This window comes from Muntiacus reevesi, chromosome 2 (genome assembly GCF_963930625.1).
Source record: "Muntiacus reevesi chromosome 2, mMunRee1.1, whole genome shotgun sequence".
In the NCBI taxonomy this organism is placed as follows: domain Eukaryota; kingdom Metazoa; phylum Chordata; class Mammalia; order Artiodactyla; family Cervidae; genus Muntiacus; species Muntiacus reevesi.
This window is the reverse complement of record NC_089250.1, coordinates 107,582,086-107,609,076: the sequence shown is the minus strand read 5'-3', so window position 1 is coordinate 107,609,076 and position 26,991 is coordinate 107,582,086. Positions and strand designations below refer to the sequence as shown.

Sequence of the window (26,991 nt, the reverse complement as noted above, 5' to 3'; positions counted from 1 at the left end):
GTCAAATGTGACTCAACTTAAATTTTTTTAAACTTTCCATCCTTCAAATTACTTTCTTCTCCTCATTAAAGGAAAGAGTTTTCTGAGACTTCATAGGTATAATTCACAGTGTTGGTTCTCTATGATTAAGAGTGCAGACACCACAAGCTTTAATAATTTAGCAAATCCACTCAAGAATGAATTGAAAGTTACAGTTCAGTGGCAGACATTGCTATATTCAAAACCAGGTACTGTAGGATAAAAGATAAAGCCATCACCTATCCTCAAGAAATATGTAGTCTGTAATAGTCTAATAAAATATATATCTATGCAAAGAACTATCTAATTTCATACCAATATTTATTGAGCACCCATGTGCCAGGCACTCTTCTAAATATTCGAAATACAAGAATGAGCAAAACCAGGTGTCTGTTCTCATAGTGGAGGAAGATATAATAAATAGTTATAATACAACTCACTCAACTTTGAGCCTCTTAAAAGCACTTCTTACTCATCTTTGCCATCCTCTGTATGATATCTCACAGGCAATTGTTTATCAGATGCATTGATGAATGTATATTATGTGCCCTAATAAAGATATAATAAAACTATTGGGTTATTTACTTTTCTTGTTTTCTGTGGATAATATTCATGTGGTCTCTTCTGTTCACATATTCTCACAGATACTTGAGAGTTGAACCCACATTGTGGTCTTCATAAGATATCAGATTCTAGAAACATTGATCACAGAACCTTTGAGAAACTCTAACACCAATTACTGGGTGTCCACCAAAACCACTATGTAGAATAGCACCCAAGATGTGGCCATTAAACTTAAAAGCTTAGAATTGTGTTTCACTGATTTGCTTTGTGTTACTGATTACCTTTGAAACCTGTACCTTCCTCAAAAGAGTACTAAGCTGTGAGTTACTATTCAGAGATTTAATTTTATTTTTCCCCTATTTTCTTTTCAGTTCTCCCCACCCCCAATACAATTAGTGTCATATACCTCAGCCTTTTCCCTATTACCTATCCCTCAAGGCCCTATACATACCAGAGAAGAGAATATATTTCAGAACATAACCAAGTAAATTCATTACTACTAGTTTTGTAGTAATGAGCCTGACAGCTTAATCAGGACTTTGACCTATTGTTTCAGTTAAGTTCAATTTAGTCACTCACTCGTGTCGAACTCTTTGCAAGCACATGGACTGCAGCACGCCAGGCCTCCCTGTCCATCACCAATTCCCGGAGTTTACTCAAACTCAAGTCCATTGAGTCAGTGATGCCATCCAACCATCTTATCCTCTGCTGTCCCCTTCTCCTCCTGCCCTCAGTCTTTCCCAGCATCAGGGTCTTTTCAAATAAGTCAACTCTTCACATCAGGTGGCCAGGAATTGGAGTTTCAGCTTCTACGTCAGTCTTCCAATGAACACTCAGCACTGATCTCCTTTAGGATGGACTGGTTGGATCTCCTTGCAGTCCAAGGGACTCTCAAGAGTCTCTCCAACACAACAGTTCAAAAGCATCAATTCTTCCCTGCTCGGCTTTCGTTGTAGTCCAACTCTCACATCCATACATGACTACTGGAAAAACCATAGCCTTGACTAGAAGGACTTTTGTGGACAAAGTAATGTCTCTGCTTTTTAATATGCTGTCTAGGTTGGTCATAACTTTCCTTCCAAGCAGTAAGCGTCTTTTAATTTCATAGCTGCAGTCACCATCTGCAGTGATTTTGGAGCCCCCCAAAAATAAAGTCAGCCACTGTTTCCACTGTTTCCCCATCTACTTGCCATGAAGTGATGGGACCAGATGCCATGATCTTAGTTTTCTGAATGTTGAGCTTTAAGCCAACTTTTTCACTCTCCTCTTTCACTTTCCATCAAGAGGCTCTTTAGTTCTTCTTCACTTTCTGCCGTAAGGGTGGTGTCATCTGCATATCTGAGGTTGTTGATATTTCTCCAAGCAATCTTTATTTCAGCTTATGCTTCATCCAGCCCAACAATTCTCATGATGTACTCTGCATATAAGTTAAATAAGCAGAGTGACAATATGCAGCCTTGATGTATTCCTTTTCCTATTTGGACCCAGTCTGTTGTTCCATGTCCAGTTCTAACTGTTGCTTCCTGACCTGCATAGATTTCTGAAGAGGCAGGTCAGGTGGTCTGATATTCCCATCTCTTTCAGAATTTTCCATAGTTTATTGTGATCCACACAGTCAAAGGGTTTGGCATAGTCAATAAAGCAGAAATAGATGTTTTTCTGGAACTCTCTTGCTTTTTCAATGAGCCAGTGGATGTTGGCAATTTGATCTCTGGTTCCTCTGCCTTTTCTAAAACCAGCTGACCATCTGGAAGTTCATGGTTCACGTATTGCTGAAGCCTGGCTTGGAGAATTTTGAGCATGTGAGATGAGTGCAATTATGCAGTAGTTTGAGTATTCTTTGGCATTGCCTTTCTTTGGGATTGGGATGAAAACTGACCTTTTCCAGTCCTGTGGCCACTACTGAGTTTTCCAAATTTGCTGGCATATTGAGTGCAGCACTTTCACAGCATCATCTTTTAGGATTTGAAATAGCTCAACTGGAATTCCATCACCTCCACCAGCTTTGTTTGTAGTGATGCTTCCTAAGGCCCACTTGACTTCACATTCTATGATGTCTGGCTCTAGGTGAGTGATCACACCATCATGATAATCTGGGTTGTGAAGATCTTTTTTGTACAGTTCTTCTGTATATTCTTGCCACCTCTTCTTAATATCTTCTGCTTCTGTTAGGTCCATACCATTTCTGTTCTTTATTGAGTCCATCTTTGCATGAAGTGTTCCCTTGGTATTTCTGATTTTCTTGAAGAGATCTCTAGTCTTTAGCATTCTATTATTTTCCTCTATTTCTTTGCACTGATCACCGAGGAAGGCTTTCTTGTCTCTCCTTGCTATTCTTTGGAACTCTGCGTTCAAATGGGTATATCTTTGCTTTTCTCCTTTGCTTTTTGCTTCTTTTCTTTTCACAGCTATTTGTGAGGCCTCCTCAGACAACCAGTTTGCTTTTTTGCATTTCTTTTTCTTGGAGATGGTCTTGATCCCTGTCTCCTGTACAGTCTCACGAACCTCTGTCCATAGTTCTCAAGCACTCTGTCTATCAGATCTAGTTCCTTAAATCTACTTCTCACTTCCACTGTATAATCTTAAGGAATTTGATTTAGATCATACCTGAATGATCTAGTGGTTTACTGAGTACTGTTTATGTACAAGACATTTATTTGTTTTCTCCCTAATTATCACATTCTACTCGGTGGGTAGGATAACCAATTTTGAAATGAAAAATACTTTTTCCAAACCTTCATTATTTGTCTGAGAACACCCAGTGTCTTAAGAGGTGGCACTAAGATTCAAAGCCAGGCTCTCATTCCAGAGTCCATAATCATCCTACTAAGCAATCTGTTTATTGTCATTCTTTATTCTCTATGATTTGAATAAGCAGAAGAGTTTGGAGTAAACAAGAAAAACAGTGTTACTAGACTGTAGCCTATCTCTTAGTGAGATAGCTGCTACTACTGCTATTGCTACTGCTAAGTCACTTTAGCTGTGTCTGACTCTGTATGACCCCATAGACAGCAGCCCACCAGGTTCCGCCGCCCCTGGGATTCTCCAGGCAAGAACACTGGACTGGGTTGCCATTTCCTTCTCCAGTGCATGAAAGTGAAAAGTGAAAGTGAAGTTGATCAGTCATGTCGGACTCTTAGCGACCCCATGGACTGCAGCCTACCAGGCTCCTCCTTCCATGGGATTTTCCAGGCAAGAATACTGGAGTGGGTTGCCATTGCCTTCTCCAGTGAGATAGCTAGAAAGGTAAATTATGGAACCAGATTGTAGAAGAACTTGTATACTACATTAAGAAGTTTGGGAGTTTCCAATTGACACTGGGTGTCACTGATATTTTGTCAACAGTAGGAACGAACATATAAAGAAAAGTGATGTTTCAGGACATTTAGATTCTTAAAGAAATGTAACTAATAGAAATGGTGTAAGTTCCCCCTACTGCCAGGCACCAACCAGTTGAAGAAACCTCTGGGCTTTGCAATGGGAAGATGCTTTCTTTGTTGGAGCAAGACAAACATAGTAACACCTCTGAAAGGATACCCACTTGTTGACAGTGACCACATGGAGGGTTGGAGACTAGATGACAAGGGTAGAGGAAGAATTACTTTGTACTGTACAACATATATCACCTAGTATAGAAATAATGTAAATGTTTTTTAAAACTAAACAGAAAAATTGAGCAGATAATAGGTTGGTGAGAAGCATAGCATATAAGAAAGAAGGAGGATACTGTTCCTTTTTTTAATGTGCCATACAGGGACTCAGGCAGATGGGTTGATTCCTGGCAGATGAATTCACTATGACCAGTTAAAAGACAACACAAGAGAATCATTACAGTGTATCTATACCACCCATGGCCTCTCAATATGAGATTCTGACTTTACAGCTGACTCCAAAGGAAGCCAAATTTTCCTTCCTTCTCGTCTCATTCTACTATAACTGCCTTTTATTTTTTAACAATTTTATTGAGGTGTAATTTATATATCATAAAGTATATACAAATTAAGGTACAATTCACCCATGAATGATTTTTTTTGTAAAGTGACACCCATCAATGATTTTTAGCAAATTTAGTAAATTTGCAGTCATTACTGCAATATCTAATTTTAGAAGATTTCTACCACTCCAAAAAAGAGCCCACATGCTAGTTTATGGTCAGTACCCATTTCCGCCCTAGTCCCACACAACCATAAATCTTCCTTTTGTCTCTATAGACTTGCCTTTTCTGAAATTTCATATAAATGCATTCATGTAATAATGCAGTCTTGTGTCTGGCTTCTTTTACTTATAAAATTTTATGTTTATCCATGTATACAATAGAATACTATTTACTATCCATACAGAGGAATTGTCGTTCAGTCACTCAGTCATGTCCAACTCTTTGTGACCCTATGAGCTGCAGCATGCCAGGCTTCCCTGTCCTTTACCATCTCCCCGAGCCTATTCAAACTCATCTCCATTGAGTTGGTGATGCCATCCAACCATCTGTTCCTCCGTCATCCCCTTCTCCTGCTTTCAGTCTTTCCCAACATCAGGGTCTTTTCCATTGAGTCAGCTCTTTGCATCAGGTAGCCAAAGTATTGGAGCTTCAGCTTCAGTATCAGTCCATCCAGTAAATATTCAGGATTTAGGATTGACTGGTTTGATCTCCTTGCAATCCAAGGGACTCTCAAGAGTCTTCTCCAACATCATAGTTCAAAAGCATCAATTCTTTGGCATTTAGCCTTCTTTATGGTCCAACTCTCACATCTGTACATGACTGCTGGAAACGCCACAGCTTTGACTAGACGGACCTTTGTTGGCAAAGTAACATCTCTGCTTTACTATACAATGGAAGACTATTTACTATCCATACAGTGGAATACTATTTACTATTTAGAAATACTGTTTACTATTCAGTATAAACTACATACTAGTAGTTTATAACTTTTTATTACTGAATAGTAAATAATATTCCACTGTATAGATATTTATATCTTGTTTCTGCCATCACCAGTTGGTAAACATTTGAATTGTTTGCAAATTGAGGCTGATATAAACATTTACATACAAGTCTTGATGTACATCTGTGTTTTTATGTCTCTTAAGGAGATTCCTAGGAGTGGATAGCTGGGTCATATAGTAAAATTTTGTGAAACTTCCTTTTTAAGAAGTTTGCCATACTGTTTTCCAAATGGCTGTACCGTGTTACATTCCACAGCAATGCATGAATTCATTTTCTCTATATCCTCACTAAAAGTTGTTATTATCTGTCTTTTTGATTAGTCATCCTAATAGGTATATAGTGATATCTCATTGTGATTTTAGTTTGCATTTCTCTAATGAATGATGATCTGAAGCATTGTTTCATGTACTCTTTAGCCATTTATATATCTTATTTGGGAGATGTCTGTTCAAATCTTTTCTTTAATTGGGTTATTATTATCTCATTATTGAGTTGTAAGAGTTCTTTATATAATTCTGGATACAAATTCTTTATCACATATATGATTTTTAAATATTTTCCCCAGTCTGTTATTTGTTTTCTCAGTATTTTGAAGTACAAAATTTTTAACCTTGATAAAATCTAATATATCAAATTTTTTTCTGTGTATGGATTGTGTTTTTGGTGTCATATCTAAGAACTCTGCCTTACCCAAGGTCATAAAGATTTTCTGGTTTTTTTCTGAACATTTTATCAAATTTCTTTTAGTTTTGAAAGACAATTCTGTGTGCTGTTTAACAACTTCTCTAATGTTAAATTCATTTTAAAACAACATAAAGAAATACTTCTATTTAGAGTCAAAGTACTATTAATTTTATATTCTATTTTTAGTCATTTAGAGCCCAGTCATGTAAGTTCTTTCAGTTGGTTTGTTGAAGATCTGGTCACAGAATAAAATAGCTCCTGCTTTTTCTACTTCCCCATAGTATATATTTTACAAAATCCCTTTGATGCCAAGCCTAAGAGAAGGGTATTTCCTTTTGACTACTATGTCTGCAGTTCAAAGTCACCCAACAAAAGATTGTGTTTAAACCATAGCCTTTTAAGTCTGAGCAACTCAACTTTCAAGAAACCTGTCTTTGCACTTTCTATCCACAAACTTCATGTTGCACTCTTATTCTAGCTTTATTCTAATAAATCTCTGGACTTTTTACTGAGGTAGTTACCAAGAAATAAGAATTTTGTGAATAGCATCATCTTTTCTTTAAGGAGGCCTATCAAAATTTTAAGCTCTATAAGACCAAGACCCATGTCCAAAGCAATTTTATTTTCCTCACTGTTCCTAGCAGAGTGCTAAGTGGTTAGTAAGTGCTCAATAAAAATTTTTATTATATTTATGTAGTAAAATACAAAATGTTACATATTTTTATTTAATAATGGCTTAATATGATTTGTATTTCACTGTTTTCCTGTCTTCAAGTGAATAATCACTCGATTTAGATTTTTCTGTTCACTAATAATTCTTAATGTAAGCCGTGTTGTCTTTAATGTTTCACAGTAAATTAACTAACACACATTAGAGGTTGCCCTCAGTTTTAGGAATTTATGTTAACCTTTTAGCATTAAAAATCCTTTCATAACTCGGACACCGGTGCTCCCCTACCCTGTGGAAATCCATACCTAAAATTAAAAAAAGGAGAAAAACTTTAGCATGTCTTTTTTAAAATTTACCATTAAAAATATAGAACAAAATTTACCATTTTAGCCATTTTTAAATGGTTTAATGGTACTAGGTACATTCATACTGCTGTGCAACCAAAACCATCTTTCATCTCCAGAGCTTTTTCATCTTCCCAAACTGAAACTCCATACTATTAAACAATAATTCCTCATTATCCCCCTCCCTACTCCTGGAAACCACCCTTCTACTTCCTGTCTCTAGGAATTTAACTACTCTAGGTAATTCATATAAGTGGAATCATACAGTATTTGTACTTCGGTAACTGTATTATTTCCCTTGACATAGTGTGTTCAGAGTTTGTCCTTGTAGCATGTATCAGAGCTTCTTTCCTTTTAAAGGCTGAATACTGTTCCATTGTCTTTTGATGGAAAGAGAAGATGGTATTAATGTATCCATTCATGAGCAGATGATATAAAATCTGTGCTTCTGATCCAGTGGAATTCTCCTCATATTATGTTATAACCTAGTGCTTACATTACTTAGCATATTGTAGCATTTTTACAAGGAATGAACTCTACCTCTGGGTACTCTAAGTCAAGACCATGAGAATGACCTCAAGTTGAGAGGAAATTATTTAATACAGGCCTTCCAGTTCACCACCAAAAGTTATGTAACTTGGAACATACTAGCTGCTCCATAAATGTTTGAATGAATTCTTAAATATAGATGGACCACTGTTCACAATTTCCAAACACTGGAAATAGCCCAAATAGAATACTTGGGCTTACTTACAGCAATAAAAGTGAGTGAACTACAGACATACACAAAAACATCAAAAAATCTTAAAGACAGAAGCCGGAGACTTCCCTGGCAGTCCATTGCTTGCCTCCGTGCTTCTAGTGCAGGGGATGCCAGTTCAATCCCTACTCAGGGAACTAGGATCCTCCATGCCATGTGGTGCGGCCAAATATACATACATACATACATACATACATACATACATATATATATATATATATATATATATATATATTTCTTTTTAGAGACAGAAACCATATATAATAGAATGCATACTGCATGGTTCCATTTATAAAATTCAAAAGTAGATATACTTAAACTCCTTAAACATATGTTAAAGGATACATAAATAGATAGAAGAGCTGTTTTTTATGAAAAGCAAAGAAATGAATCTCCTAAAATTCAGAATGATTTTTATCACAGAGAAGAGGCTCATGACTGTAAAGGGCCATTATTGGGTAACGGGAGAGAGGCTCCTGGGATGCTGACAGTAGTATGCTTCTTGACCTGAATTGAGTTTTTATGGGTGTAAAACTTCATTTTACAGAGTTTGTTCATTTGTACATTTATGTTTTACATACCTTTCTATTTGATCCTCATATTCCACAATTTTAAAATGTTTAAATTCTGTGATTCTAAGGGGAAAAACCAAGGGAATATTTCTTGCAAAAATGGGCACAATAAAGAACAGAAACAGTATGGACCTAACAGAAGCTGAAGATATTAAGGAGAGGTGACAAGAATACACAGAAGAACTATACGAAAAGGATCTTCATGACCCAGATAATCACAATGGTGTGATCACTCACATAGAACCAGACATCCTGGAGTGCAAAGTCAAGTGGGCCTTAATAGCATCACTATGAACAAAGCTAGTGGAGGTGATGGAATTCCAGCTGAGCTATTTCAAATCCTAAAAACGATGCTTTAAAGTGCTGCACTCAGTGTGCCAGCAAATTTGGAAAATGCAGAAGTGGCCACAGGACTGGAAAAGGTTAGTTTTCATTACAATCCCAAAGAAAGGCAATGCCAAAGAATGTCCAAACTACTGCACAATTGCACTCATCTCACATACTAGCAAAATAATGCTCAAAATTCTCCATGCTAGGCTTCAACAGTGTATGAACCAAGAACTTAAGATGTTCAAGCTGGATTTAAAGAAGGCAGAGGAACTAGAGATCAAATTGCCAACATCTGTTGGATCATAGAAAAAGCAAGAGAGTTCCAGAAAAACATCTACTTCTGCTTCATTGACTACACTAAAACCTTTGACTGTGTGGATCACAACAAACTGGAAAATTCTTAAAGAAACAGAAATACCAGACTGCCTTACCTACCTCCTGAGAAATCTGTATGCAGGTCAAGAAGCAACAGTTAGAACCAGACATGGGACAATGGATTGGTTCCATATTGGGAAAGGAGTACATCAAAGCTGTATATTGTCACCCTGTGGCATCATGAAAAATGCCTGCCTGGATGAAGCACAAACTGGAATCAAGATTGCCAGCAGAAATATCAATAACCTCAGATATGCAGATGACACCACTCTAATGGGAGAAAGCGAAAAAGAACTAAAGAGCCTCTTGATGAAAGTGAAAGAGGAGAGTGAAAAAACTGGCTTAAAACTCAGCATTCAAAAAACTAAGATCATGGCATCTGTTCCCATCAGTTCATGGCAAATAGATGGGAAGCAATGGAAACAGTGAGACTTTATTTTCTTGGGCCCCAAAAGAGGTGACTACAGCCATGAAATTAAAAGGATTGCTCCTTGGAAGAAAAGCTATGACTAACCTAGACAGCAGAGACAGTTTGCCAACAAACGTCCGTCTAGTCAAAGCTGTGGTTTTTCCAGTAGTCATGTATGGGTGCGAGAGTTGGACCATAAAAGAAAGCCAAGTGCCAAAGAATTGATGCTTTTGCACTGTGGTGTTGGAGAAGACTCTTGAGAGTCCCTTGGGCTGCAAGGAGATCCAGCCATTCGATCCTAAAGGACATCAGTCCTGAATATTCACTGGAAGGACTGATGCTGAAGCTGAAGCTCCAGTACTTTGAGCACCTGATATGAAAAACTGACTTCTTAGAAAAGACCCTGATGCTGGGAAATATTGAAGGCAGGAGGAAAAGGGGACGACAGGTGATGAGATGGTTGGATGGCATCACCAACTCGTTGGACTTGAGTTTGAGCAAGCTCTGGGAGTTGGTGATGGACAGGGACGCCTGGTGTGCTGCTGTCCTTGTTGTGGCAAAGAGTCGGACATGACTGAGCGACTGAACTGAACTGAACTGAAGGGGAATAACTAAAAAGATCATATGACATAATCATTCAGTATTTTAGCTCTTAGTTAGATTGATAAAATAAAGATATCATTGGCCAGTTTCCTGGTACTACAGTACCAGGAACGTACTGTAGTCTATATTAAGGTTTCCTTTTTACTGAGTTACAGATATAAATTCCTAGACTCTGTAGTTTGCGTGCATGCTTAGTCATGTCTGACTCTGTGCAACTCCATGGACTGTAGCCCACCTGGCTCCTCTGCCCAAGGAACTTTCCAGGCAAGAATATTAGGGCGAGTTGCCTTTTCCTACTCCAGGGGATCTTCCCAACCGAGGGATAGAGCCCATATCTCCTATGTCTCCTGGCAAGTAGATTGTTTATCATAGTGCCACATGGGAAGCCCAGGCTCTATAGTTTGGGGAAATGGAAATCGGAAGAGGAGCAGTGCTGGGTAGAAGCCTGTCAACATCTGCAGTCCATTAAGGACCTGATGCTTCATTAAAATACATTAACTTCAGTGTCTTGCCAGTGTTACTCACTTCTTTGAAATTGTATTCATTTCCATCCCAGCATGATGTGTGAGAAATGGGAAGCAGGCAAATAGGACAGATCTTCCTCCCTCTAATCTCTCTTTATCCAACTACTCTCTTGAGCCATCATAAAAGGTAAAATTAAATATCAGCAAATCTTTGACTAGCTTTTGAAAAGAATTTCCTCATTCACAGAAATTTCATCAAATTAAAGTTACATGGCCAATTGCTTCGTTGCTTCGTTAGTAGCTTTTAAATTGGTATAATGAACAGCTTTCCCAGTTGCTTGGGTTCTGCTAAATTCTGAAACTATTCCCATGTATATCACCGACTTTGGTGATTCTTTAATTAGCTTAAGCCTCAAAAAAGCTTGACTGCCCTATTGAGTAGATTATTAAAATGAAAGTCCTGATGGGTCTTATTTGTTAAGATGTATAACAAATCAAGTGGCTACAGCTCATTTAGAGAGAGTCACAACAAATACTGTGGCTAATTGGAGGATATAGTTAGAAATATTTTGATTAAAGATATCCAGCCATCACTGGAAACAGCTTCATGTCAGATTTTACATATGAGGGGAAAGCAATTAGCTAGCATGCCTTTCTTAGGGTAAAATTCCAAAGTTTTGTTCCCCTGTTGTTTGTAAATTTGACATTCCTTGAGTAATTTGTTGAGTCTCTGCTCCAGACATAGCATAAATTTCTGATTTATAGGCATGAGTATATGCCTAGTCTTCTGCATTTTATGCTGCTTTTTGCACGGGTTTTTGCCTTACCTTACTGTTTTTCTCCTTTCAGGGACTGACATTTCAGGAAGTGGAGAACTTCTTTACTTTCCTAAAGAATATTAATGATGTAGACACTGCGTTGAGCTTTTATCATATGGCTGGGGCGTCTCTTGATAAAGGTAATGAAACCCAAAAGTGTTTTTTTGAAGCTGTAAACAGTGAATCTGTAATCCATTAGGTGACTACCCTTCCTTAACAGAAATATCTGAATTTTTCTTGACATTGTTTTTGATTTGCTTTGTCATGTTGACTTTGCATGGGCCTTGCATTTCACCCTGAGAGGCCAAATTCAGCAAATACATTTTCAAGACAGATGCCCATCTTTAAATGATTAGTCTTGGAAACGCATCTAAACTGAGGCACAATGCATGGAATTTGGAAGTTCTCTTATCAGAGCCAGAGTTGTGACACATATAATGTGAAGTTAAAGTTGCTGTTCATTTTAATTCATTCTTTGTTGAGAAGGAATAGTTTGGTTTCTTTTTCGTGTTAGTTTTTGTGTTTTTCTTTAAAGATAAAATCATGACTCTGAGAATAGCACCTCCATTGGCTTGCTTCATACAAACTCAGCTCCAGTTTGTATAGGCAATGGGAGAGAGCAGAGCAATTGCAAGCAGTTTTTCCCAATATTATGAAAAATTTCAAACATACACAACAATTTAATTATTCAGAGAACATCCATATATCCAGCTTAATTAACATTTTGCTATATTTCTCTGATATCTGTGCATATATTCATCCTTCTGTTTATCAGTCCCTCTTTTTTTGATGCATTCAAAGTACGTTAGAGACATAAGTGTACTTCACTCCCAAGTACCTCAGCATGAATATTAACTGAAGTTCAGTAGTTGTTTACAGTTCGCTTGTGCCCTTTTGCAGTTAATTTCTGCCCCTAATTATCAAGAGGCAACCTTAATTCTGTATGTTTTTCCACCGTGGATTAATTTTGTTTGTTCTAGAACTTCATACAAATGGAATTATACCATGAACACTCAGCTTCTCTCAGCCTGTTTTTGAGATCCACCGATGTTGTTACGCATACAGTAGTATGTTTTGTTTCTTTTTTAAGAATAGTTATCTATTGTATGACTACTCCAAAATGTGTTTATCCTTTCTTCTTTTGGGCATCTTAGCTGTTAACAGTTATTGGCTATCTTGAATCAAGCCACCATGAACGTTCTTGTGTTAGTCTTTTTGAGGATACGTATTTTAATTTTTCTTGGATATATTGCTGAGTCCAGAGCCAGGTGAGTATTTCTTTTATAAAAAAAAACTTTCAGACACTTTTTCACAATGTATCTTTTATTTTTGTGACTCTGGAATGTACATTAAAGTGTCTCATTGTGTTTTTAATTTGTACTTCCCTGATGACTTCTGCTATTGAGCAGCTTTTTGTGTTCTCATCATTCAGGTACCTTCTTTGGTGAAGTGTCTGTTCAGATCTTTTGCCCATTTTTATAAGGTTGCTTGTCTTATTGAATTTTGGAAGTTCTTGTTATGTCCTAATACAAATCCTATATCAGATATATATACTTTGTGAATAGTTTCCTAGTCTTGGCTTTCCTGTTCACTTTTTCATGAGGTCTTTTGAGTAGTGGAAATTCTTCTTTTTAATAAAGTTTAATTTATCAAAATTTTTTGGTTATTACTTTCTCATTGTAATAAACCTCTGTGCTCAATTGCTCACTCGTGTCCAACTCTTTGCGGCCCCATTGGTGGTAGCCCTCCAGACTCCTCTGCCCGTGGAATTTTCCAGGCAAGAATACTGGAGTAGGGTGCCATTTCCTACTCCAGGGCATCTTCCCAAGCCAGGAATCAGACCTGTGTCTCTTGTGTCTCCTGGATAGGCAGGCCTTCTTTACCACTAGCGCCACCTGGGAAGCCCACCAAACTGTTAAGATATTCTCCTATATATTCTCCTAGAAGCTTTAGTGTTTTATCTCTTGTATTTCATATGTAGTCCATATTTAGAAAATAATTTCTAAATATGATGTGAAATAAAAATCAAGATTTCTTTTTTTCCACATGGATATTCAGTTGTGCCAGCACTATTTTTGAAAAAACGCTCCATTTGTTTTGGCACCTTTATAAAAAATCAGATGACCTTTTTTTTTTTTTTTTTTTTTTTTTTTTTATTTTTTTATTTTTTTAATATTATTTTATTAGTTGGAGGCCAATCACTTTACAACATTTCAGTGGGTTTTGTCATACATTGACATGAATTTAAGTGGAGATCTATACATCTATCTTTATACCCATGAGCTTCCCTGATAACTCAGTTGGTAAAGAATCCACCTGCAATGCAGAAGACCCCGGTTCAATTCCTGGGGTTTGGAAGATCTGCTGAAGAAGGGATAGGCTACCCACTCCAGTATTCTTGAACTTCCCTTGTGGTTTAGCCGCTAAAGAGTCCACCCGCAATGAGAGAGACATGGGTTTGATCCCTGGGTTGGGAAGATACCCTGGAGAAGGGAAAGGCTACTCACTCCAGTAATCTGGCCTGGAGAATTCCATGGACTTTGTAGAGCATGGGGTTGCAAAGAGTCGGACACGACTAAGCGACTTTCACTTTCACTTTATACCCATACTCACTGTCTTGATTACCTTATAGCAGCCTTATAGAAATTCTTGAGGTGTCATGTATTATAAATTCTCCCAACTGGATTCTTCTTTTTCAAAATTGCTTTAGCTGTTTTAGGTCCTTTTATTTACATATAAATTTTAATGTCAGTTTGTCACTTTCTCCATAAAAAAGGTAGGATTGTGATTACAATAACATCAAATATATACATTAATTTGGGGAGAATTGACATCCTAGTGAAATATGAGTCTTCTAGTTCATGAGCATGTTATCACTCTCCATCTTTATAGGTCTAATTTTATTTCTGTCATCAATGGTTTGTAGTTTTAAATATACAGGTCTTACACATAATTTTTTAAAATAATGCATATTTTATGGTCTTAATGCTATTCAAATTGAATTTTTATTTCATTTCCAGTTATTTGCTATTATAAAATATAATTGATTTTTGTTTATTGATACTGTATTCTGTAGTCCTGCTAAATTTGCTCATTCTTCTAGGTAATCTGTGAATTCCTTAGGTTTTCTGTGTAAGTAGTAATGTCATCTGCAAACAGAGATAGTTTCATTTCTTCTTTTTTTATATTTATTCCTTTATTTTCCTTGCCTTACTGCACTTGCTTTAACCACCAGTACAATGTTGAATGCACATGATGAGTGTGAATATCCTTGGCTTCTTCCTAATTTTAGGGAGGAAAAATTCAATATTTTACAATTAAGATGGATATTAGATTAGACTGTTCATAGGTGCCCATTACCAGATTAAGGAAATTCCTTTTTCTTTGTAATTAAAAAAAAAAAGATTTTGTCATCAATGACTGTTGAATTTTGTCAAAAACTTTTGCTGTATATAGAGAGTAATGATTATATGGCTTTTTTCCTTTATTTTCTTAATATGGTAGTTACATTGATTATCCCTATTGTCCTGAAATAAACCCAACTTGATGATTATGTATTAGGCTTTTTATATATTGCTAAGTTTATTTCTAACATTTTGTTAAATATTGAGGAATATTGATCTGTAATTTTCTTTTTTGTAATATCTTTTCAGATTTTGTAATAGACTGTACTGTCCTCATAAAATGAGTTGGGAAGTTTTTTCTTCTTTCTTTTCAGTAAGAATTTGTGTGTGTGTGTGTGTGTGTGTATGTGTGTGTGTATGTGTGTGTATGTATATACACTGTTCTTTCATTTTGAATTTTTTGATAAAATTCACCAACGAAACTATCTGGGTCTACAGTTTTCTTTGTGGGGAAGTTTTGATAATATTTAGAATAAATACATAGGCATTCAGAGTTTGTTTTATCTTGTGTGAATTTTAATAAGTTGCCTTTTTTTAGAAGTTTGCCCATTTTGTATGTTATTTAATTTATTTACCTAAAGCTGTTCATAATAATCTATCATTATCCTTTTGATATCTATAAAATCTGAAATCTAGCCTTTATTTCTAAAATTGGTGAATTATATCTTCTCTTTCTCCTTTCTTTTTTTTTCTTATTTAATCTACCTAGAGGGTTAGCAATTTAAGTTTTTCAAAGGATCAATTTTTTACTTTATTAATTTCTGGCTTTTTCTTTTGCATTATTTCTTCTCATATCTCTATTATTTCCTTCCTTCTACTTATTTTTCAGTATGCCTACTCCGCTTTTCATTTTTTAGCTTCTTAGCATGGAACTTTACCTGTCTTTTCTAAGATAATCTTTGGAGGCTATAAATTTCATTCTAAACATTTCTTTATCTATATCCCACAAATTTTGATATGTTGTATTTTCATCATCATTCTGTTTGAAATATTTTATGATTTTCTGCATGATTTCTGTGGTGGATTACATATTATTTAAAGATAGGTTGTTTTTCATTTCCAAATATTTTATTTTTCTAGATATACTCTTGTTTTTTATTTCTAATTTAATTCTATTGTGGTCAGAATACACACTGTATAAAATTTCAGTTCACTAAAATGGACTGAGAACTTGTTTTATGACCCAGAATTTGGTCAGTTTTGTTTTGATGAATGTTTCATATATATTAGAAAAGAATGTGCATTCTTTTGAATATAACGTTACAAAAATGTCAGGTCAAAGTGGGTCGATAGTGTTCAGATCTTATATGTCCTAACTGATTGTTTTGTCTAGTTGCTCTTAGTTAGTAGTAGTAGTAGTTTAGTCGCTAAGTCATGTCCGACTTTTGCGACCCCATGGACAGTAGCCCGCCACGCTCCTCTGTCCATGGGATTCTCCAGGCAAGAATACTGGAGTGGATTGCCATTTCCTTCTCCAGGGGATCTTCCTGACCCAGGAATTGAACCCAGGTCTCCTGCACTGCAGGCAGATTCTTTACCAACTGAGCTACAAGGGAATCCCACTGCTCTTAGTTAGTGAGACTGACATGTTAAAATCTCCAAATATGATGTGTGAATTTGTCTGTTTTTCCCTTTAAATGGTGTCAGTCTTTACTTCATGAATTGAGCTCTAGTATTAAGTACATACATATTTAATGATTATGATTATTGTGTTTTCCTGATGAATTAGCCATTTTATCATAATGAAATATTCCCCCTTTATGTTTAGTAATACACCTTTTCTTGAAGTCTGTTTTGTCTGGTATTGATTTAATTACTCTAGCTCTTTGGGTGGGCTTCCCTGGTAGCTCAGCTGGTAAAGAATCTACCCACAATGCTGGAGACCCCAGTTCAATTTCTGGGTCGGGAAGATCCCCTGGAAAAGGGATAGATTACCCACTGCAGTATTCTTGGGCTTCCCTGGTAGCTCAGACGATAAAGAATCTGCCTGCAATGCGGGAGACCTGGGTTTGATCCCTGGGCTGAGAAAATTTCCTGGACGAGGGCATGGCAACCCTCTCTAGTATTCTTGCCTAGAGAATCCCCACGGACAGAGGAGCCTAGCAGGCTCCAGTCCATGGGGTCGCCAAGAGTCAGACACGACTGAGCGACTAAGCACAGATCTTTGGGTAGTTATTCTTTGCATGTTTTGTCTCCTCTCTTCTTGTTGTGTTAAACCTGTCTATGTATTTATGGTTCATCTCTTCTAGACATAGGGTTGGGTCTAGTGGCCTTTTAGCTCTCCCTTTTTGCATTTTATATTGTAGTGATTTGCTCTAGAAATTGTAATTTTTCATGGTTTACTTAAAGTTAATATTGTACCACTTCAAGTTGATTATAAGAACCTTGCTTTCATATAGTTCCATTTACTGTCACCCCCATCTTTTATGCTATAGTTGCCATATTATATTTTGTTCATATATGTTATAATCACTATCATATAATGTTAGGATTTTTGTTTTCAACAATTATACTTTTAGTAAATTAACAAAAAATTTTTATACTTAACCACATTTACTCATACTTAGCAGTTTGAGTGTTTTTCATTTGTTCCTGAATATCTAAATTTTTATCCAATATCACTATCAGTTTGAAAAACTTCATTTATCATTCTTTATGGTACATATCTGCTGGCAGTGATTCTCTTAGTTTTTGGTTTATCTGACAATGTTTTTATTTCACCATTGAGTACTGCAATTTGTGATTTTTATATCTCTCCAAAGCATTGACTTGGGTTTTATAAACACAGTCTTGCTTATTCAACACTTTTTGGTGGGTTTCTTAAGATTTTCTAATATAAGATCATGCAACCTGCAAATTGAAATAATTTTACTTCTTCCTTTCCAACAGGGATGCCTTTTATTTCATTTTCTTGATCCACATAACTTTTTGAAAGAACATTCATCTCCTTGCTTGTTTACTTATATAATTTTGTTTGTTTAAAATAATCCCTCTTCTGACCTTTGTGAAAACCCTTGGAAAAAATTAATGAAATCATGAAGGTTATGCATGTATTTGTTTAATACCACAGGGTCATTTCTGTAGAATAGCTTTGGTTATATTGCTTTGTTTCACAGAATAGATCTGACAGCATATGTAAGTCAAACATAAAAGATTTGAAGTCATCACTTATTATTAAATAAAATAAATAAGCTCGTCTTTATATTTGCATACCGTTTTTTGAAAAGTCTAACTAAAGATCATAGATTTGCTCTCAGGAACAATTATATAGGATGAATCATTATCTGTGTTAAAATTATAGGATGCGCAAAATAGAATGATTCAGGGTAAGGATAGCAAAGGAAAGTGTAACCTGGTGGTTAAAAAAAAAGGATAGTGTTTCTTTCAAATAACTTCAAACCATCTCCTGCGATGTTTAGTCTCTCCGTAGAGTTCACGCCTCATTATGCTTGCTAATAGAGACAGCAGTACAAATTTTATAGTCATATCTGATATCCAAAAATATGTTTGGCTTTGAGATAGATGATGTTTGGCATTTATTTTGACTTCTTAGTTTGTTTCATCTGTATAACTTTGGATTCCCTGAGTGTAAAAGAGAGATATCTATCTAGGGGAAACTGGCCTAGATTCATGCTAAGAGGAAAAAGCCAAGTATGTTCATTTCCTAGTGCTGCCATAACAAATTACCACAAACATGGTGATCTGAAACAACAGAAATTTATTTCACAGCTCTGAAGGCCACAAATTTGAAATGAAGGTGTTGGCAGGGCCATATTCCCTCTGAAGGTGCTAGGGAAAAGTCCTCCTTGCCTCTTCCAGCCTCTGGTGGCTTAGTCCCTCCTTGGCTTGTGGCTCCATAACTCCAGTCATGCTTCTCTCTTCACATGGCCTCCCCGCCGCCTTCTCCCTGCATATCTGTCTTCTGTTTATCTCTTGTAAAAACACTTGTCATTGAACTTGGGGCCCACCTGGATCATCTCAGGATTCTTAATTACATCTGCAAAGACCCTCCTTCCAAACAAAGTCACATTTATAAGTTCCAGGGCCTAAGATGTAGACATATCTCTTGGGCCAACATTCAACTCACTATAACAACCAAGAACTAAATATCACTCATATGTAGTCCACAAAGTAAAGCAAAAGTAGAAACAAAAAATAAATTTAATTTACTGTGGGAATATTTGTACTGTCTATTTAAAACTGAATTTTTTAAAATTTATTTGGCTGTGCAGGGTCTTAGTTGTGGCATGTAGGATCTAGTTCCCCGACCAGGGATCAAACCCAGGGTCTCAGCATTGAGAGCTCAGAGTCTTAGCCACTGGACCACCAGGCGAGTCCCTAAAACTGAATTTTTTAAAGAAACCTAATTATGGTCTTTCTTTCCCTGGCTAACTTCTGTTTCTTCAAAGAGCCCTTCTCTGACTACTCAGTATAAATTGTATAAAACTAACTACATTAACTATAGCTTTTGTAATTTTTAACCTAAAATCTTCTAACTTCACTCTTGTCATCAATTTCTATCCATAAATTACAGACATGGGCTTGAATTTTCATAAATACAGGTAATCAGTAGAGATTACTATCTGTGATGTTTTGTACATTGACAGTAGGCTTTCAATAAACACTTAACTGAAATAAACAAACAAAAGTAAGCATTATCCTTGATTCCCTACTCACTCGTCTGCATATTTATTTTTTCAATGAATCTACGTCTTTCCTTCCAGAAATCCCAAATCTGACTTTGTTTCTCCATCTAGCCCACTCTACTTCTAGCCTCTCTGCCTGGGTTACGGGGCTGCATGTGACATGGCTCTTATATACTCTGGAGTCAAACAAGCTCACTCCACTCTGCGTATCCTTCTTTTATTTTCTAGATACATGAAGTTCTTTCCCACCTGAAACCTGTTGTTCTGGCTGTTCCTTCACCTCAAGTGCCCTTTCCCGGGACTTCAGTGTGTTTGGCTCCTTGTAACTGAGGTGTCATAAATCACTTCCTAGGTAGCTCCATCAGCCTGTATCATAGCATTTATCACTACCTGGTATTTTCTTGTATATTTATGTGTGTTTATTATCTGTCCCTATTTACTAGAATGCTTATCTGTCTTGTTCCTGGGTATATTTCCTATGCCTAGGACAATAGCTAAGATACAGTAGACATTCTGTAAATATTTGATCAACTAATAGGTGAATGAGTGACACATCTTGATAGATGTGAACAAGACATAGGATCTCAAGCCAGTAACCCCTCACTTTTGACAGTAGACCCAGAGAACAAATCCATGTCATGAATTCACTGTCTTCTGTAAGCCCTGTGTTTTAGACTTGACATATACTGCACGTGGAAAGACTAGTATGTACTTGGTTACCATTCCAAGTTCCTTCTCTTTGCCGAATGTACCTATCTTTTAGAGGCTCTCCTTGCACTCTCCCCTTTTAAACCTTCCTTAGCCTGATAGTCAGACTGGTGATTTTTCCATGGATTTGAGTTCTATACCAATTCTGCTTCCACAGGATCATGAGATTTCACTGCTGAGATAAACCTTAGAAGAGAGGAAGAAAAATACAATGGTTAACAACACAACCCTGGATTTGAATCTTGGCCCCATCGTTGACTAGTTTAGTGTATGTGTGTGTGCCTGCTTAGTCACGTACAACTTTTTGTGACCCCCATGAACTGTAGCCTTCCAGGCTTCTCTGTCCATGGGGTTTTCCAGGCAAGAATACTGGAGTGGGTTGCCATTTTCTCCTCCAGGGGATCTTCCCAACCAGGGATCGAACCCCCATTTCCTGCATCTCCTGCATTGGCAGGTGGATTCTTTACCACTGAGCCACCTGGGAAGCCTGACTAGCCAAGTAGCTTTGGGCAATTTCTGAATTTAGTTTCTGTGTTTTTAAAATCAGGATAACTAGATCCACCTCACAGGATTGTTCTGAGGATAAATCTACATACAGCACTTAACCTTGTGCCTATCATGCAGTGAATGTTGAGTAAATGCCTGCTGCTTCCATTATGAGGTTGATGATATAACCAGATTTAGCATAGTTCATGCATTCATTCAGCTAGCAGCATAGGCATTGTGCTGAGCACAGGGTTCTGCTCTCAAGAAACTCACAATCTATCAGGGGAGAAAGAAGAGGATACAAGTTGTTCAAGTTGTGATAGATGCGAATTAGAGCCTCTGATCTCTATGGGAGGTGGGGGAACATATGAGCACCTTTGTCTGCCTGCTTTTCTCAGTCTCAGCTGTCTTCATTTTTTCCTAAAAGGTTAGGACCTTCAGAAATTGGCACCTTTTAGAGGCCCTGGCACTGTCTCTTCCTTGGCTAATTTAGAGCTTGCAAACCTGTCTTTAGACATAATTTAGCACAGAATTTCCCAAACAGCATTGTGAAGAGCATTATATACTGCAATATGTTAATGGTTCTGTGGGTTTAAAACAAAACCCAAAAAAAGTGTTCCATGGTTCAAATAAGTTTGGAAAATGCCAAGTTATACAGAATTTCTTCCTGCGGCACTACTCCTGCCAACTTTTTAATATGCTAATGTGCATTATTAATCTCCAAGAGAGTGATAAAATTCCCAAACTTGACTTGCCCTAAAATGTCTTTTAACAACTTACAGAGCTAATGTTCCTCGGAACAGTTGGAGAACCTAGGCAGGTGGCAATTGCAGATTTACATTCCAATGTGATCTAATCCCTCCAGAGAGGAAATGGCAAATTTTGTTGAGGCTATTTCTTTAGTTCCGCATGGCCCATGTGAGAAAGACAACTGTCAGGCAAGAATGAGATGTCTTTGGTGAATCTGACCATCTGGAGAAACAACCTTTCTGCATGAACTAATAGTATGTTTCTACTATGGGTCATCTCTTGTTTTGCACTTAAGAGGATTTGGTTCTATTGCTTATTCATGCACATGTTGGGCATAAAATTGGATATATAACCTCTCAAGGGCTGTCCGAATGATTTACCTAGTCTGCTGAAGAAGGTAATTGAAAACTGAACATGACTCCTTCCCCATGGCATCCTATGATGGAAAAGTTAGAAATTATTTGAATTGGAGCTCTAGAATGAGCTATGGCCTGCATGACTTAGAGTGTTCTTATTTCTGCCAAGAGAATAAAAGGTTTCCAGGTGCTGAAAAGCCCCTTTATAAAACACCTTAGAATATTAGAGATTTGGGAAACTTGTAGGTCCAATTGTATCTTCTGTGTACTTGGAACTATAATACAGGAAACAATGGCACAAATACAGTCCATGACCTTTAGTAGTCATGCTCCAGCACAGGCCCACTTAAATCAAAAATCATAATTTATGACATAGTTGCCCTCAATTCTGTATAGTCATTCTATATGTACACTTTACCTAATTACCTGACAAGTCAGGAAAATAAATAGTAAAACCTGTGGCATAACTCCTACAAGGTGCTCTCTGCAACCCCAGGTATTTTTACTGAAAGGTAGTATTATCCCATGTTTTATGGAAAAGGAAATATAAAATGAAGCACCTTACCTTGGTTACCCAGCTAATAAGTAGAGCCAGAATTCAGCCTCAGGGCTCTCTGATCCCAAAGCCTGTATTCTTTTCATACCATCATATTGTCTCTCGATATCCCAAAACGCTTCTGGGATTTGAAAGCCTGTACTGAAATGTAATCCAGGAGGAGACAACACAGGTTCACCATTTTGAACTCTGCTTCTCAGCAGCTTAGGGAAGACAGGCACTAGGTTGTCTGCTCCAAGTTCCCTTTGGTTAAGAGTTGACCATTCTTGGGTGGGAATATAGTCCTTTTGATAAATTCTGATGTTTTGGAGTCAGTGCCCTTCTGTTAAATATGGAATAGGACATTTTCCCCCCTATAGTTGTCTCTTCTGTTCAGAACCATGTTTTACAACTCAGACACACTCTGACATCTATAATGCATACGCTACGTGACACAGATGATTGGAGTTGTCTAATCTAGCTTCTTATGCCCACAAAGGAACATCTTAGTAGACACATCTGTGTTCTTCACTTTTCTGACCATATTACTCTTTGGTGAAAAAACCAACACACAAAAGCCTGCAAGTACTTAAATATGGTCATGAAGCAAGGAAAGTTGGTACCCCTTTGAAGGATCCCACAGAACAGAAAATACATGTCTATACTAAGCTGTCATTTCTGAACATCAAATTATAGGATATACACATGTGGACTTCTGAACTTCTAATGATCCGGGTGTTCCTTATCACCTTTACTTGTGGGTGTGGCAATGTTCTGTTATACTTTCAGAGACACTTCCAACATCTAGCATTTATTGAAAATTAAATATATTCAGGAAGTTTGTAAGCATAAATTCTGGTTTTAAACTCAAACCTAATTTTGAGTCGCTGTAACTCACTAGCTTTGTGTCTTTGAACGAATCACTGAAGGTTTCAAAACCCCAGTTTCCTAATCTGTAGAATGGTGATATAGACTCCTTGCCTCAAGCCACTGAGAGAATCAAATGAGATACTCCTATATTGAAGAAAGTAGGGAAGACCACTAGGACCATTCAGGTATGACCTAAATCAAATGCTTTACAGTTATACAGTGGAAGTGAGAAATAGATTCAAGGGATTAGATATGATAGACAAGAGTGCCTGAAGAACTATGGACAGAGGTTCATGACATTGTACAGGAGGCAGTGAATAAGACCATCCCCAAGAAAAAGAAATGCAAAAAGGGAAAATGGTTGTCTGAGGAGACCTGACAAACAGATGAGAAAAGAAAAGAAGCAAAAGGCAAAGGAGAAAAGGAAAGATATGCCCATTTGAATGCAGAGTTCCAAAGAATAGCCAGGAGAGATAAGAAAGCCTTCCTCAGTGATCAATGCAAAGACGTAGAGGAAAACAATAGAATGGGAAAAACTGGAGATCTCTTCAGGAAAATTAGAGATGCCAAGGGAACATTTCATGCAAAGATGAGCACAATAAAGGACAGAAACAGTATGGACCTAACAGAAGCTGAAGATATTAAGAAGAGGTGGCAAGAATACACAGAAGAACTCTACAAAAAAGGTCTTCATGACCCAGATAATCATGGTGGTGTGATCACTCGCCTAGAGCCAGACATCTTGGAATGCAAAGTGAAGTGGGCCTTAGGAAGCATCACTACAAACAAAGCTCGTGGAGATGATGGAATTCCAGCTGAGCTATTTCAAATTCTAAAAGATGATGCTGTTAAAATGCTGCACTCAATATGCCAGCAAATTTGGAAAACTCAACAGTGGTCACACGACTGGAAAAGGTAAGTTTTCATTACAATCCCAAAGAAGGACAATGCCAGAGAATGTTCAGATTACCGCACAATTGCTCTCATCTCACATGCTAACAAAGTAATGCTCAAAATTCTTCAAATCAGGCTTCAACAGTACATGAACCATGAACTTCCATATGTTCAAACTGGATTTAGAAAAGGCAGAGGAAGCAAATATAAAATTGCCAACATCCGTTGGATCATCGAAAAAGCAAGAGAATTCCAGAAAAACGTCTGCTTCTGCTTTATTGACTACACTTTCAAAGCCTTTGACTGTGTGGATGACAACAGACTGTGGAAGATTCTTAAAGAGGTGGGAATACCAGACTACCTTACCTGCCTCCTGAGAAATTTGTATGCAGGTCCAGAAGCAACAGTTAGAAATAGACATGGAACAATAGACTGGTTCCAAATTGGGAAAGGCATATGTCAAGGCTGTATATTGTCACCCTGCTTGTTTAACTTATACGAGAGTACATCATGTGAAATACTGGGCTGGATGAAGCACAAGATGGAATCAAGATTGCCAGGAGAAATATCAATAACCTCAGATACACAGATGACACCACCCTTATGACAGAAAGTGAATAAGAACTAAAGAGCCTGTTGATAAAAGTGAAAGAGGAGGGTGAAAATGTTGGCTTAAAGCTCAACATTCAGAAAACTAAGATCACGGCATCCGGTCCCATCACTTCATGGCAAATAGATGGGGAAACAATGGAAACAGTGACAGACTTTATCTTGGGGGGCTCCAAAATTACTGCAGATGGTGAGTGCAGCCATGAAATTAAAAGATGCTTGCTCCTTGGAAGAAAAGCTATGACCAACCTAGACAGCATATAAAAAAAGCAGAGACAGTACTTTGCCAACAAAGGTCCATCCAGTCAAAGCTATGGTTTTTCCAGTAGTCATGTATGGATGTGAGAGTTGGACTAGAAAGAAATCTGAGTGACAAAGAATTGATGCTTTTGAACTGTAGTGTTGGTGAAGACTTGAGAGTCCGTTGGACTGCAAGATCCAACCAGTCTATCCTAAAGGATATCAGTGCTGAATATTCATTGGAAGGACCGATGCTGAAGCTGAAACTCCAATACTTTGGCCACCTGATGTGAAGAACTAACTCATTTAAAAAGACCCTAATGCTGGGAAAGATTGAAGGCAGGAGGAGAAGGGGACGACAGATGATGAGATGGTTGGATGGTATTACCGACTTGATGGATGTGAGTTTGAGCAAGCTCTGGGAGTTGTTGATGTACAGGAAAGCCTGGTGTGCTGCAGTCCATGGGGTCACAAAGAGTTGGACACTACTGAGCAACTAAACTGAACTGAACTGAATCCTTTATTATTATACTAGATTGAAATTATGAAATTATAGGCAGCCGCCTATTCTGTTTTCAACCCCAAAATACTGACTTTCCTCTGTATTTATCTTCAGTTCAGTAAGGAGCTAATAGATTAGAAACATCCTCTCTGGATATGGCAGTTTGGCAAAAAATTATTTTTTAAAATATCACCCTAGAACCTGATATGGCTTACTGTTTGTTCTCTTAGAAGGTAGTATATGCTGCTTTTTTCAGCCACTTTTTGAGATTTGTATTAATTTAGAAGTTGTTGTGACTTCTCTGGTGGTCCAGTGGCTAAGAATCTGCACTCCCAATGCAGGGTGCTGATCGAACCCAGGTTCGATCCGTGGTCAGGGAATTAGATCCCACATAGTGCAACTAAGACCCAGTGCAGCCAAATAAAAATAAGAAAAAAGGAAAAAAGAAATTGTAAGTTGTTTTGTTTTTAATGAGGAAGATTGGAGCTTTTAGTTTCTCCTAAAATTCATTATTCATCTAAAAATTCCTGAGATGATTGCTTTCAGAAGGCATTGTTTTTCATTGTTTATTCACTGTCATGTGCAACTCTTTGCGACCCCATTGACTTCAGCATGCCAGTTTTCCCTGTCCTTCACTATCTCCCAGAGTTTGCTCAAACTTACGTCCATTGAGTCAGTGATGCTGTCCAATCATCTCATCCTGTGTCGTTCCCTTCTTCTCCTGCCTTCAATCTTTCCCAGCATTGAAGTCTTTTCCAGGGAGTCAGCTCTTCATATCAGGTGGTCAAAGTATTGGAGCTTCAACTTCAGCATCCATCCTTCCAATGAATATTTAGTACTGATTTCCTTTAGGATTGACTGGTTTGATATCCTTGCTGTCCAAGGAACTCTGAAGAGTCTTCTCCAGCAGCACAGTTTGAAAGCATCAATTCTTCAGCACTCAGCCTTCTTTATGGTCCAACTCTCACATCCATGCATGACTACTGGAAAAACCATAACTTTGACTATGCACACCTTTGTCGGCAAAGTAATATCTTTGCTTTTTAATCCAGTGTCTAGGTTTGTCACACTTTTTCTTCCAGGAGCAAGTCTTTTAATTTCATGGCTGCGGTCACCATTCTCAGTAACTTTGGAGCCCAAAAAAATAAAATCTGTCATTGTTTTCACTTTTTCCCCATCTGTTTGCCATGAACTGATGGGACCAGATGCCATGATCTTAGTTTGTTGAATGTTGAATTTTAAGTTAGCTTTTTCACTCTTCTCTTTCACCCTCATCAAGAGGCTCTTTGTTCCTCTTCACTCTCTGCCATTAGAATAGTATCATCTGCCTATCTGAGATTGTTGATATTTCTCCTGGCAATCTTGATTCAAGCTTGTGATTCATCCAGCCTGGCATTTTGTATGATGTACTCTGCGAACTTAAATAAGCAGGGTGAAG

At 37.4% G+C, this 26,991-nt stretch overlaps 1 protein-coding gene across 2 annotated transcripts in view; it reads left to right on the top strand.

The window, feature by feature from the left end:
- Nucleotides 1–26,991, top strand: part of MICU1 (mitochondrial calcium uptake 1) — a 214,755-nt gene that overhangs the window by 176,030 nt on the left and 11,734 nt on the right. For both annotated transcript variants that reach the window (XM_065922545.1, XM_065922544.1), the window contains exon 10: nucleotides 11,585–11,693. In XM_065922545.1, the coding sequence (XP_065778617.1) occupies nucleotides 11,585–11,693 (109 nt within the window). The remainder of the gene's footprint in view (nucleotides 1–11,584; nucleotides 11,694–26,991) is intronic.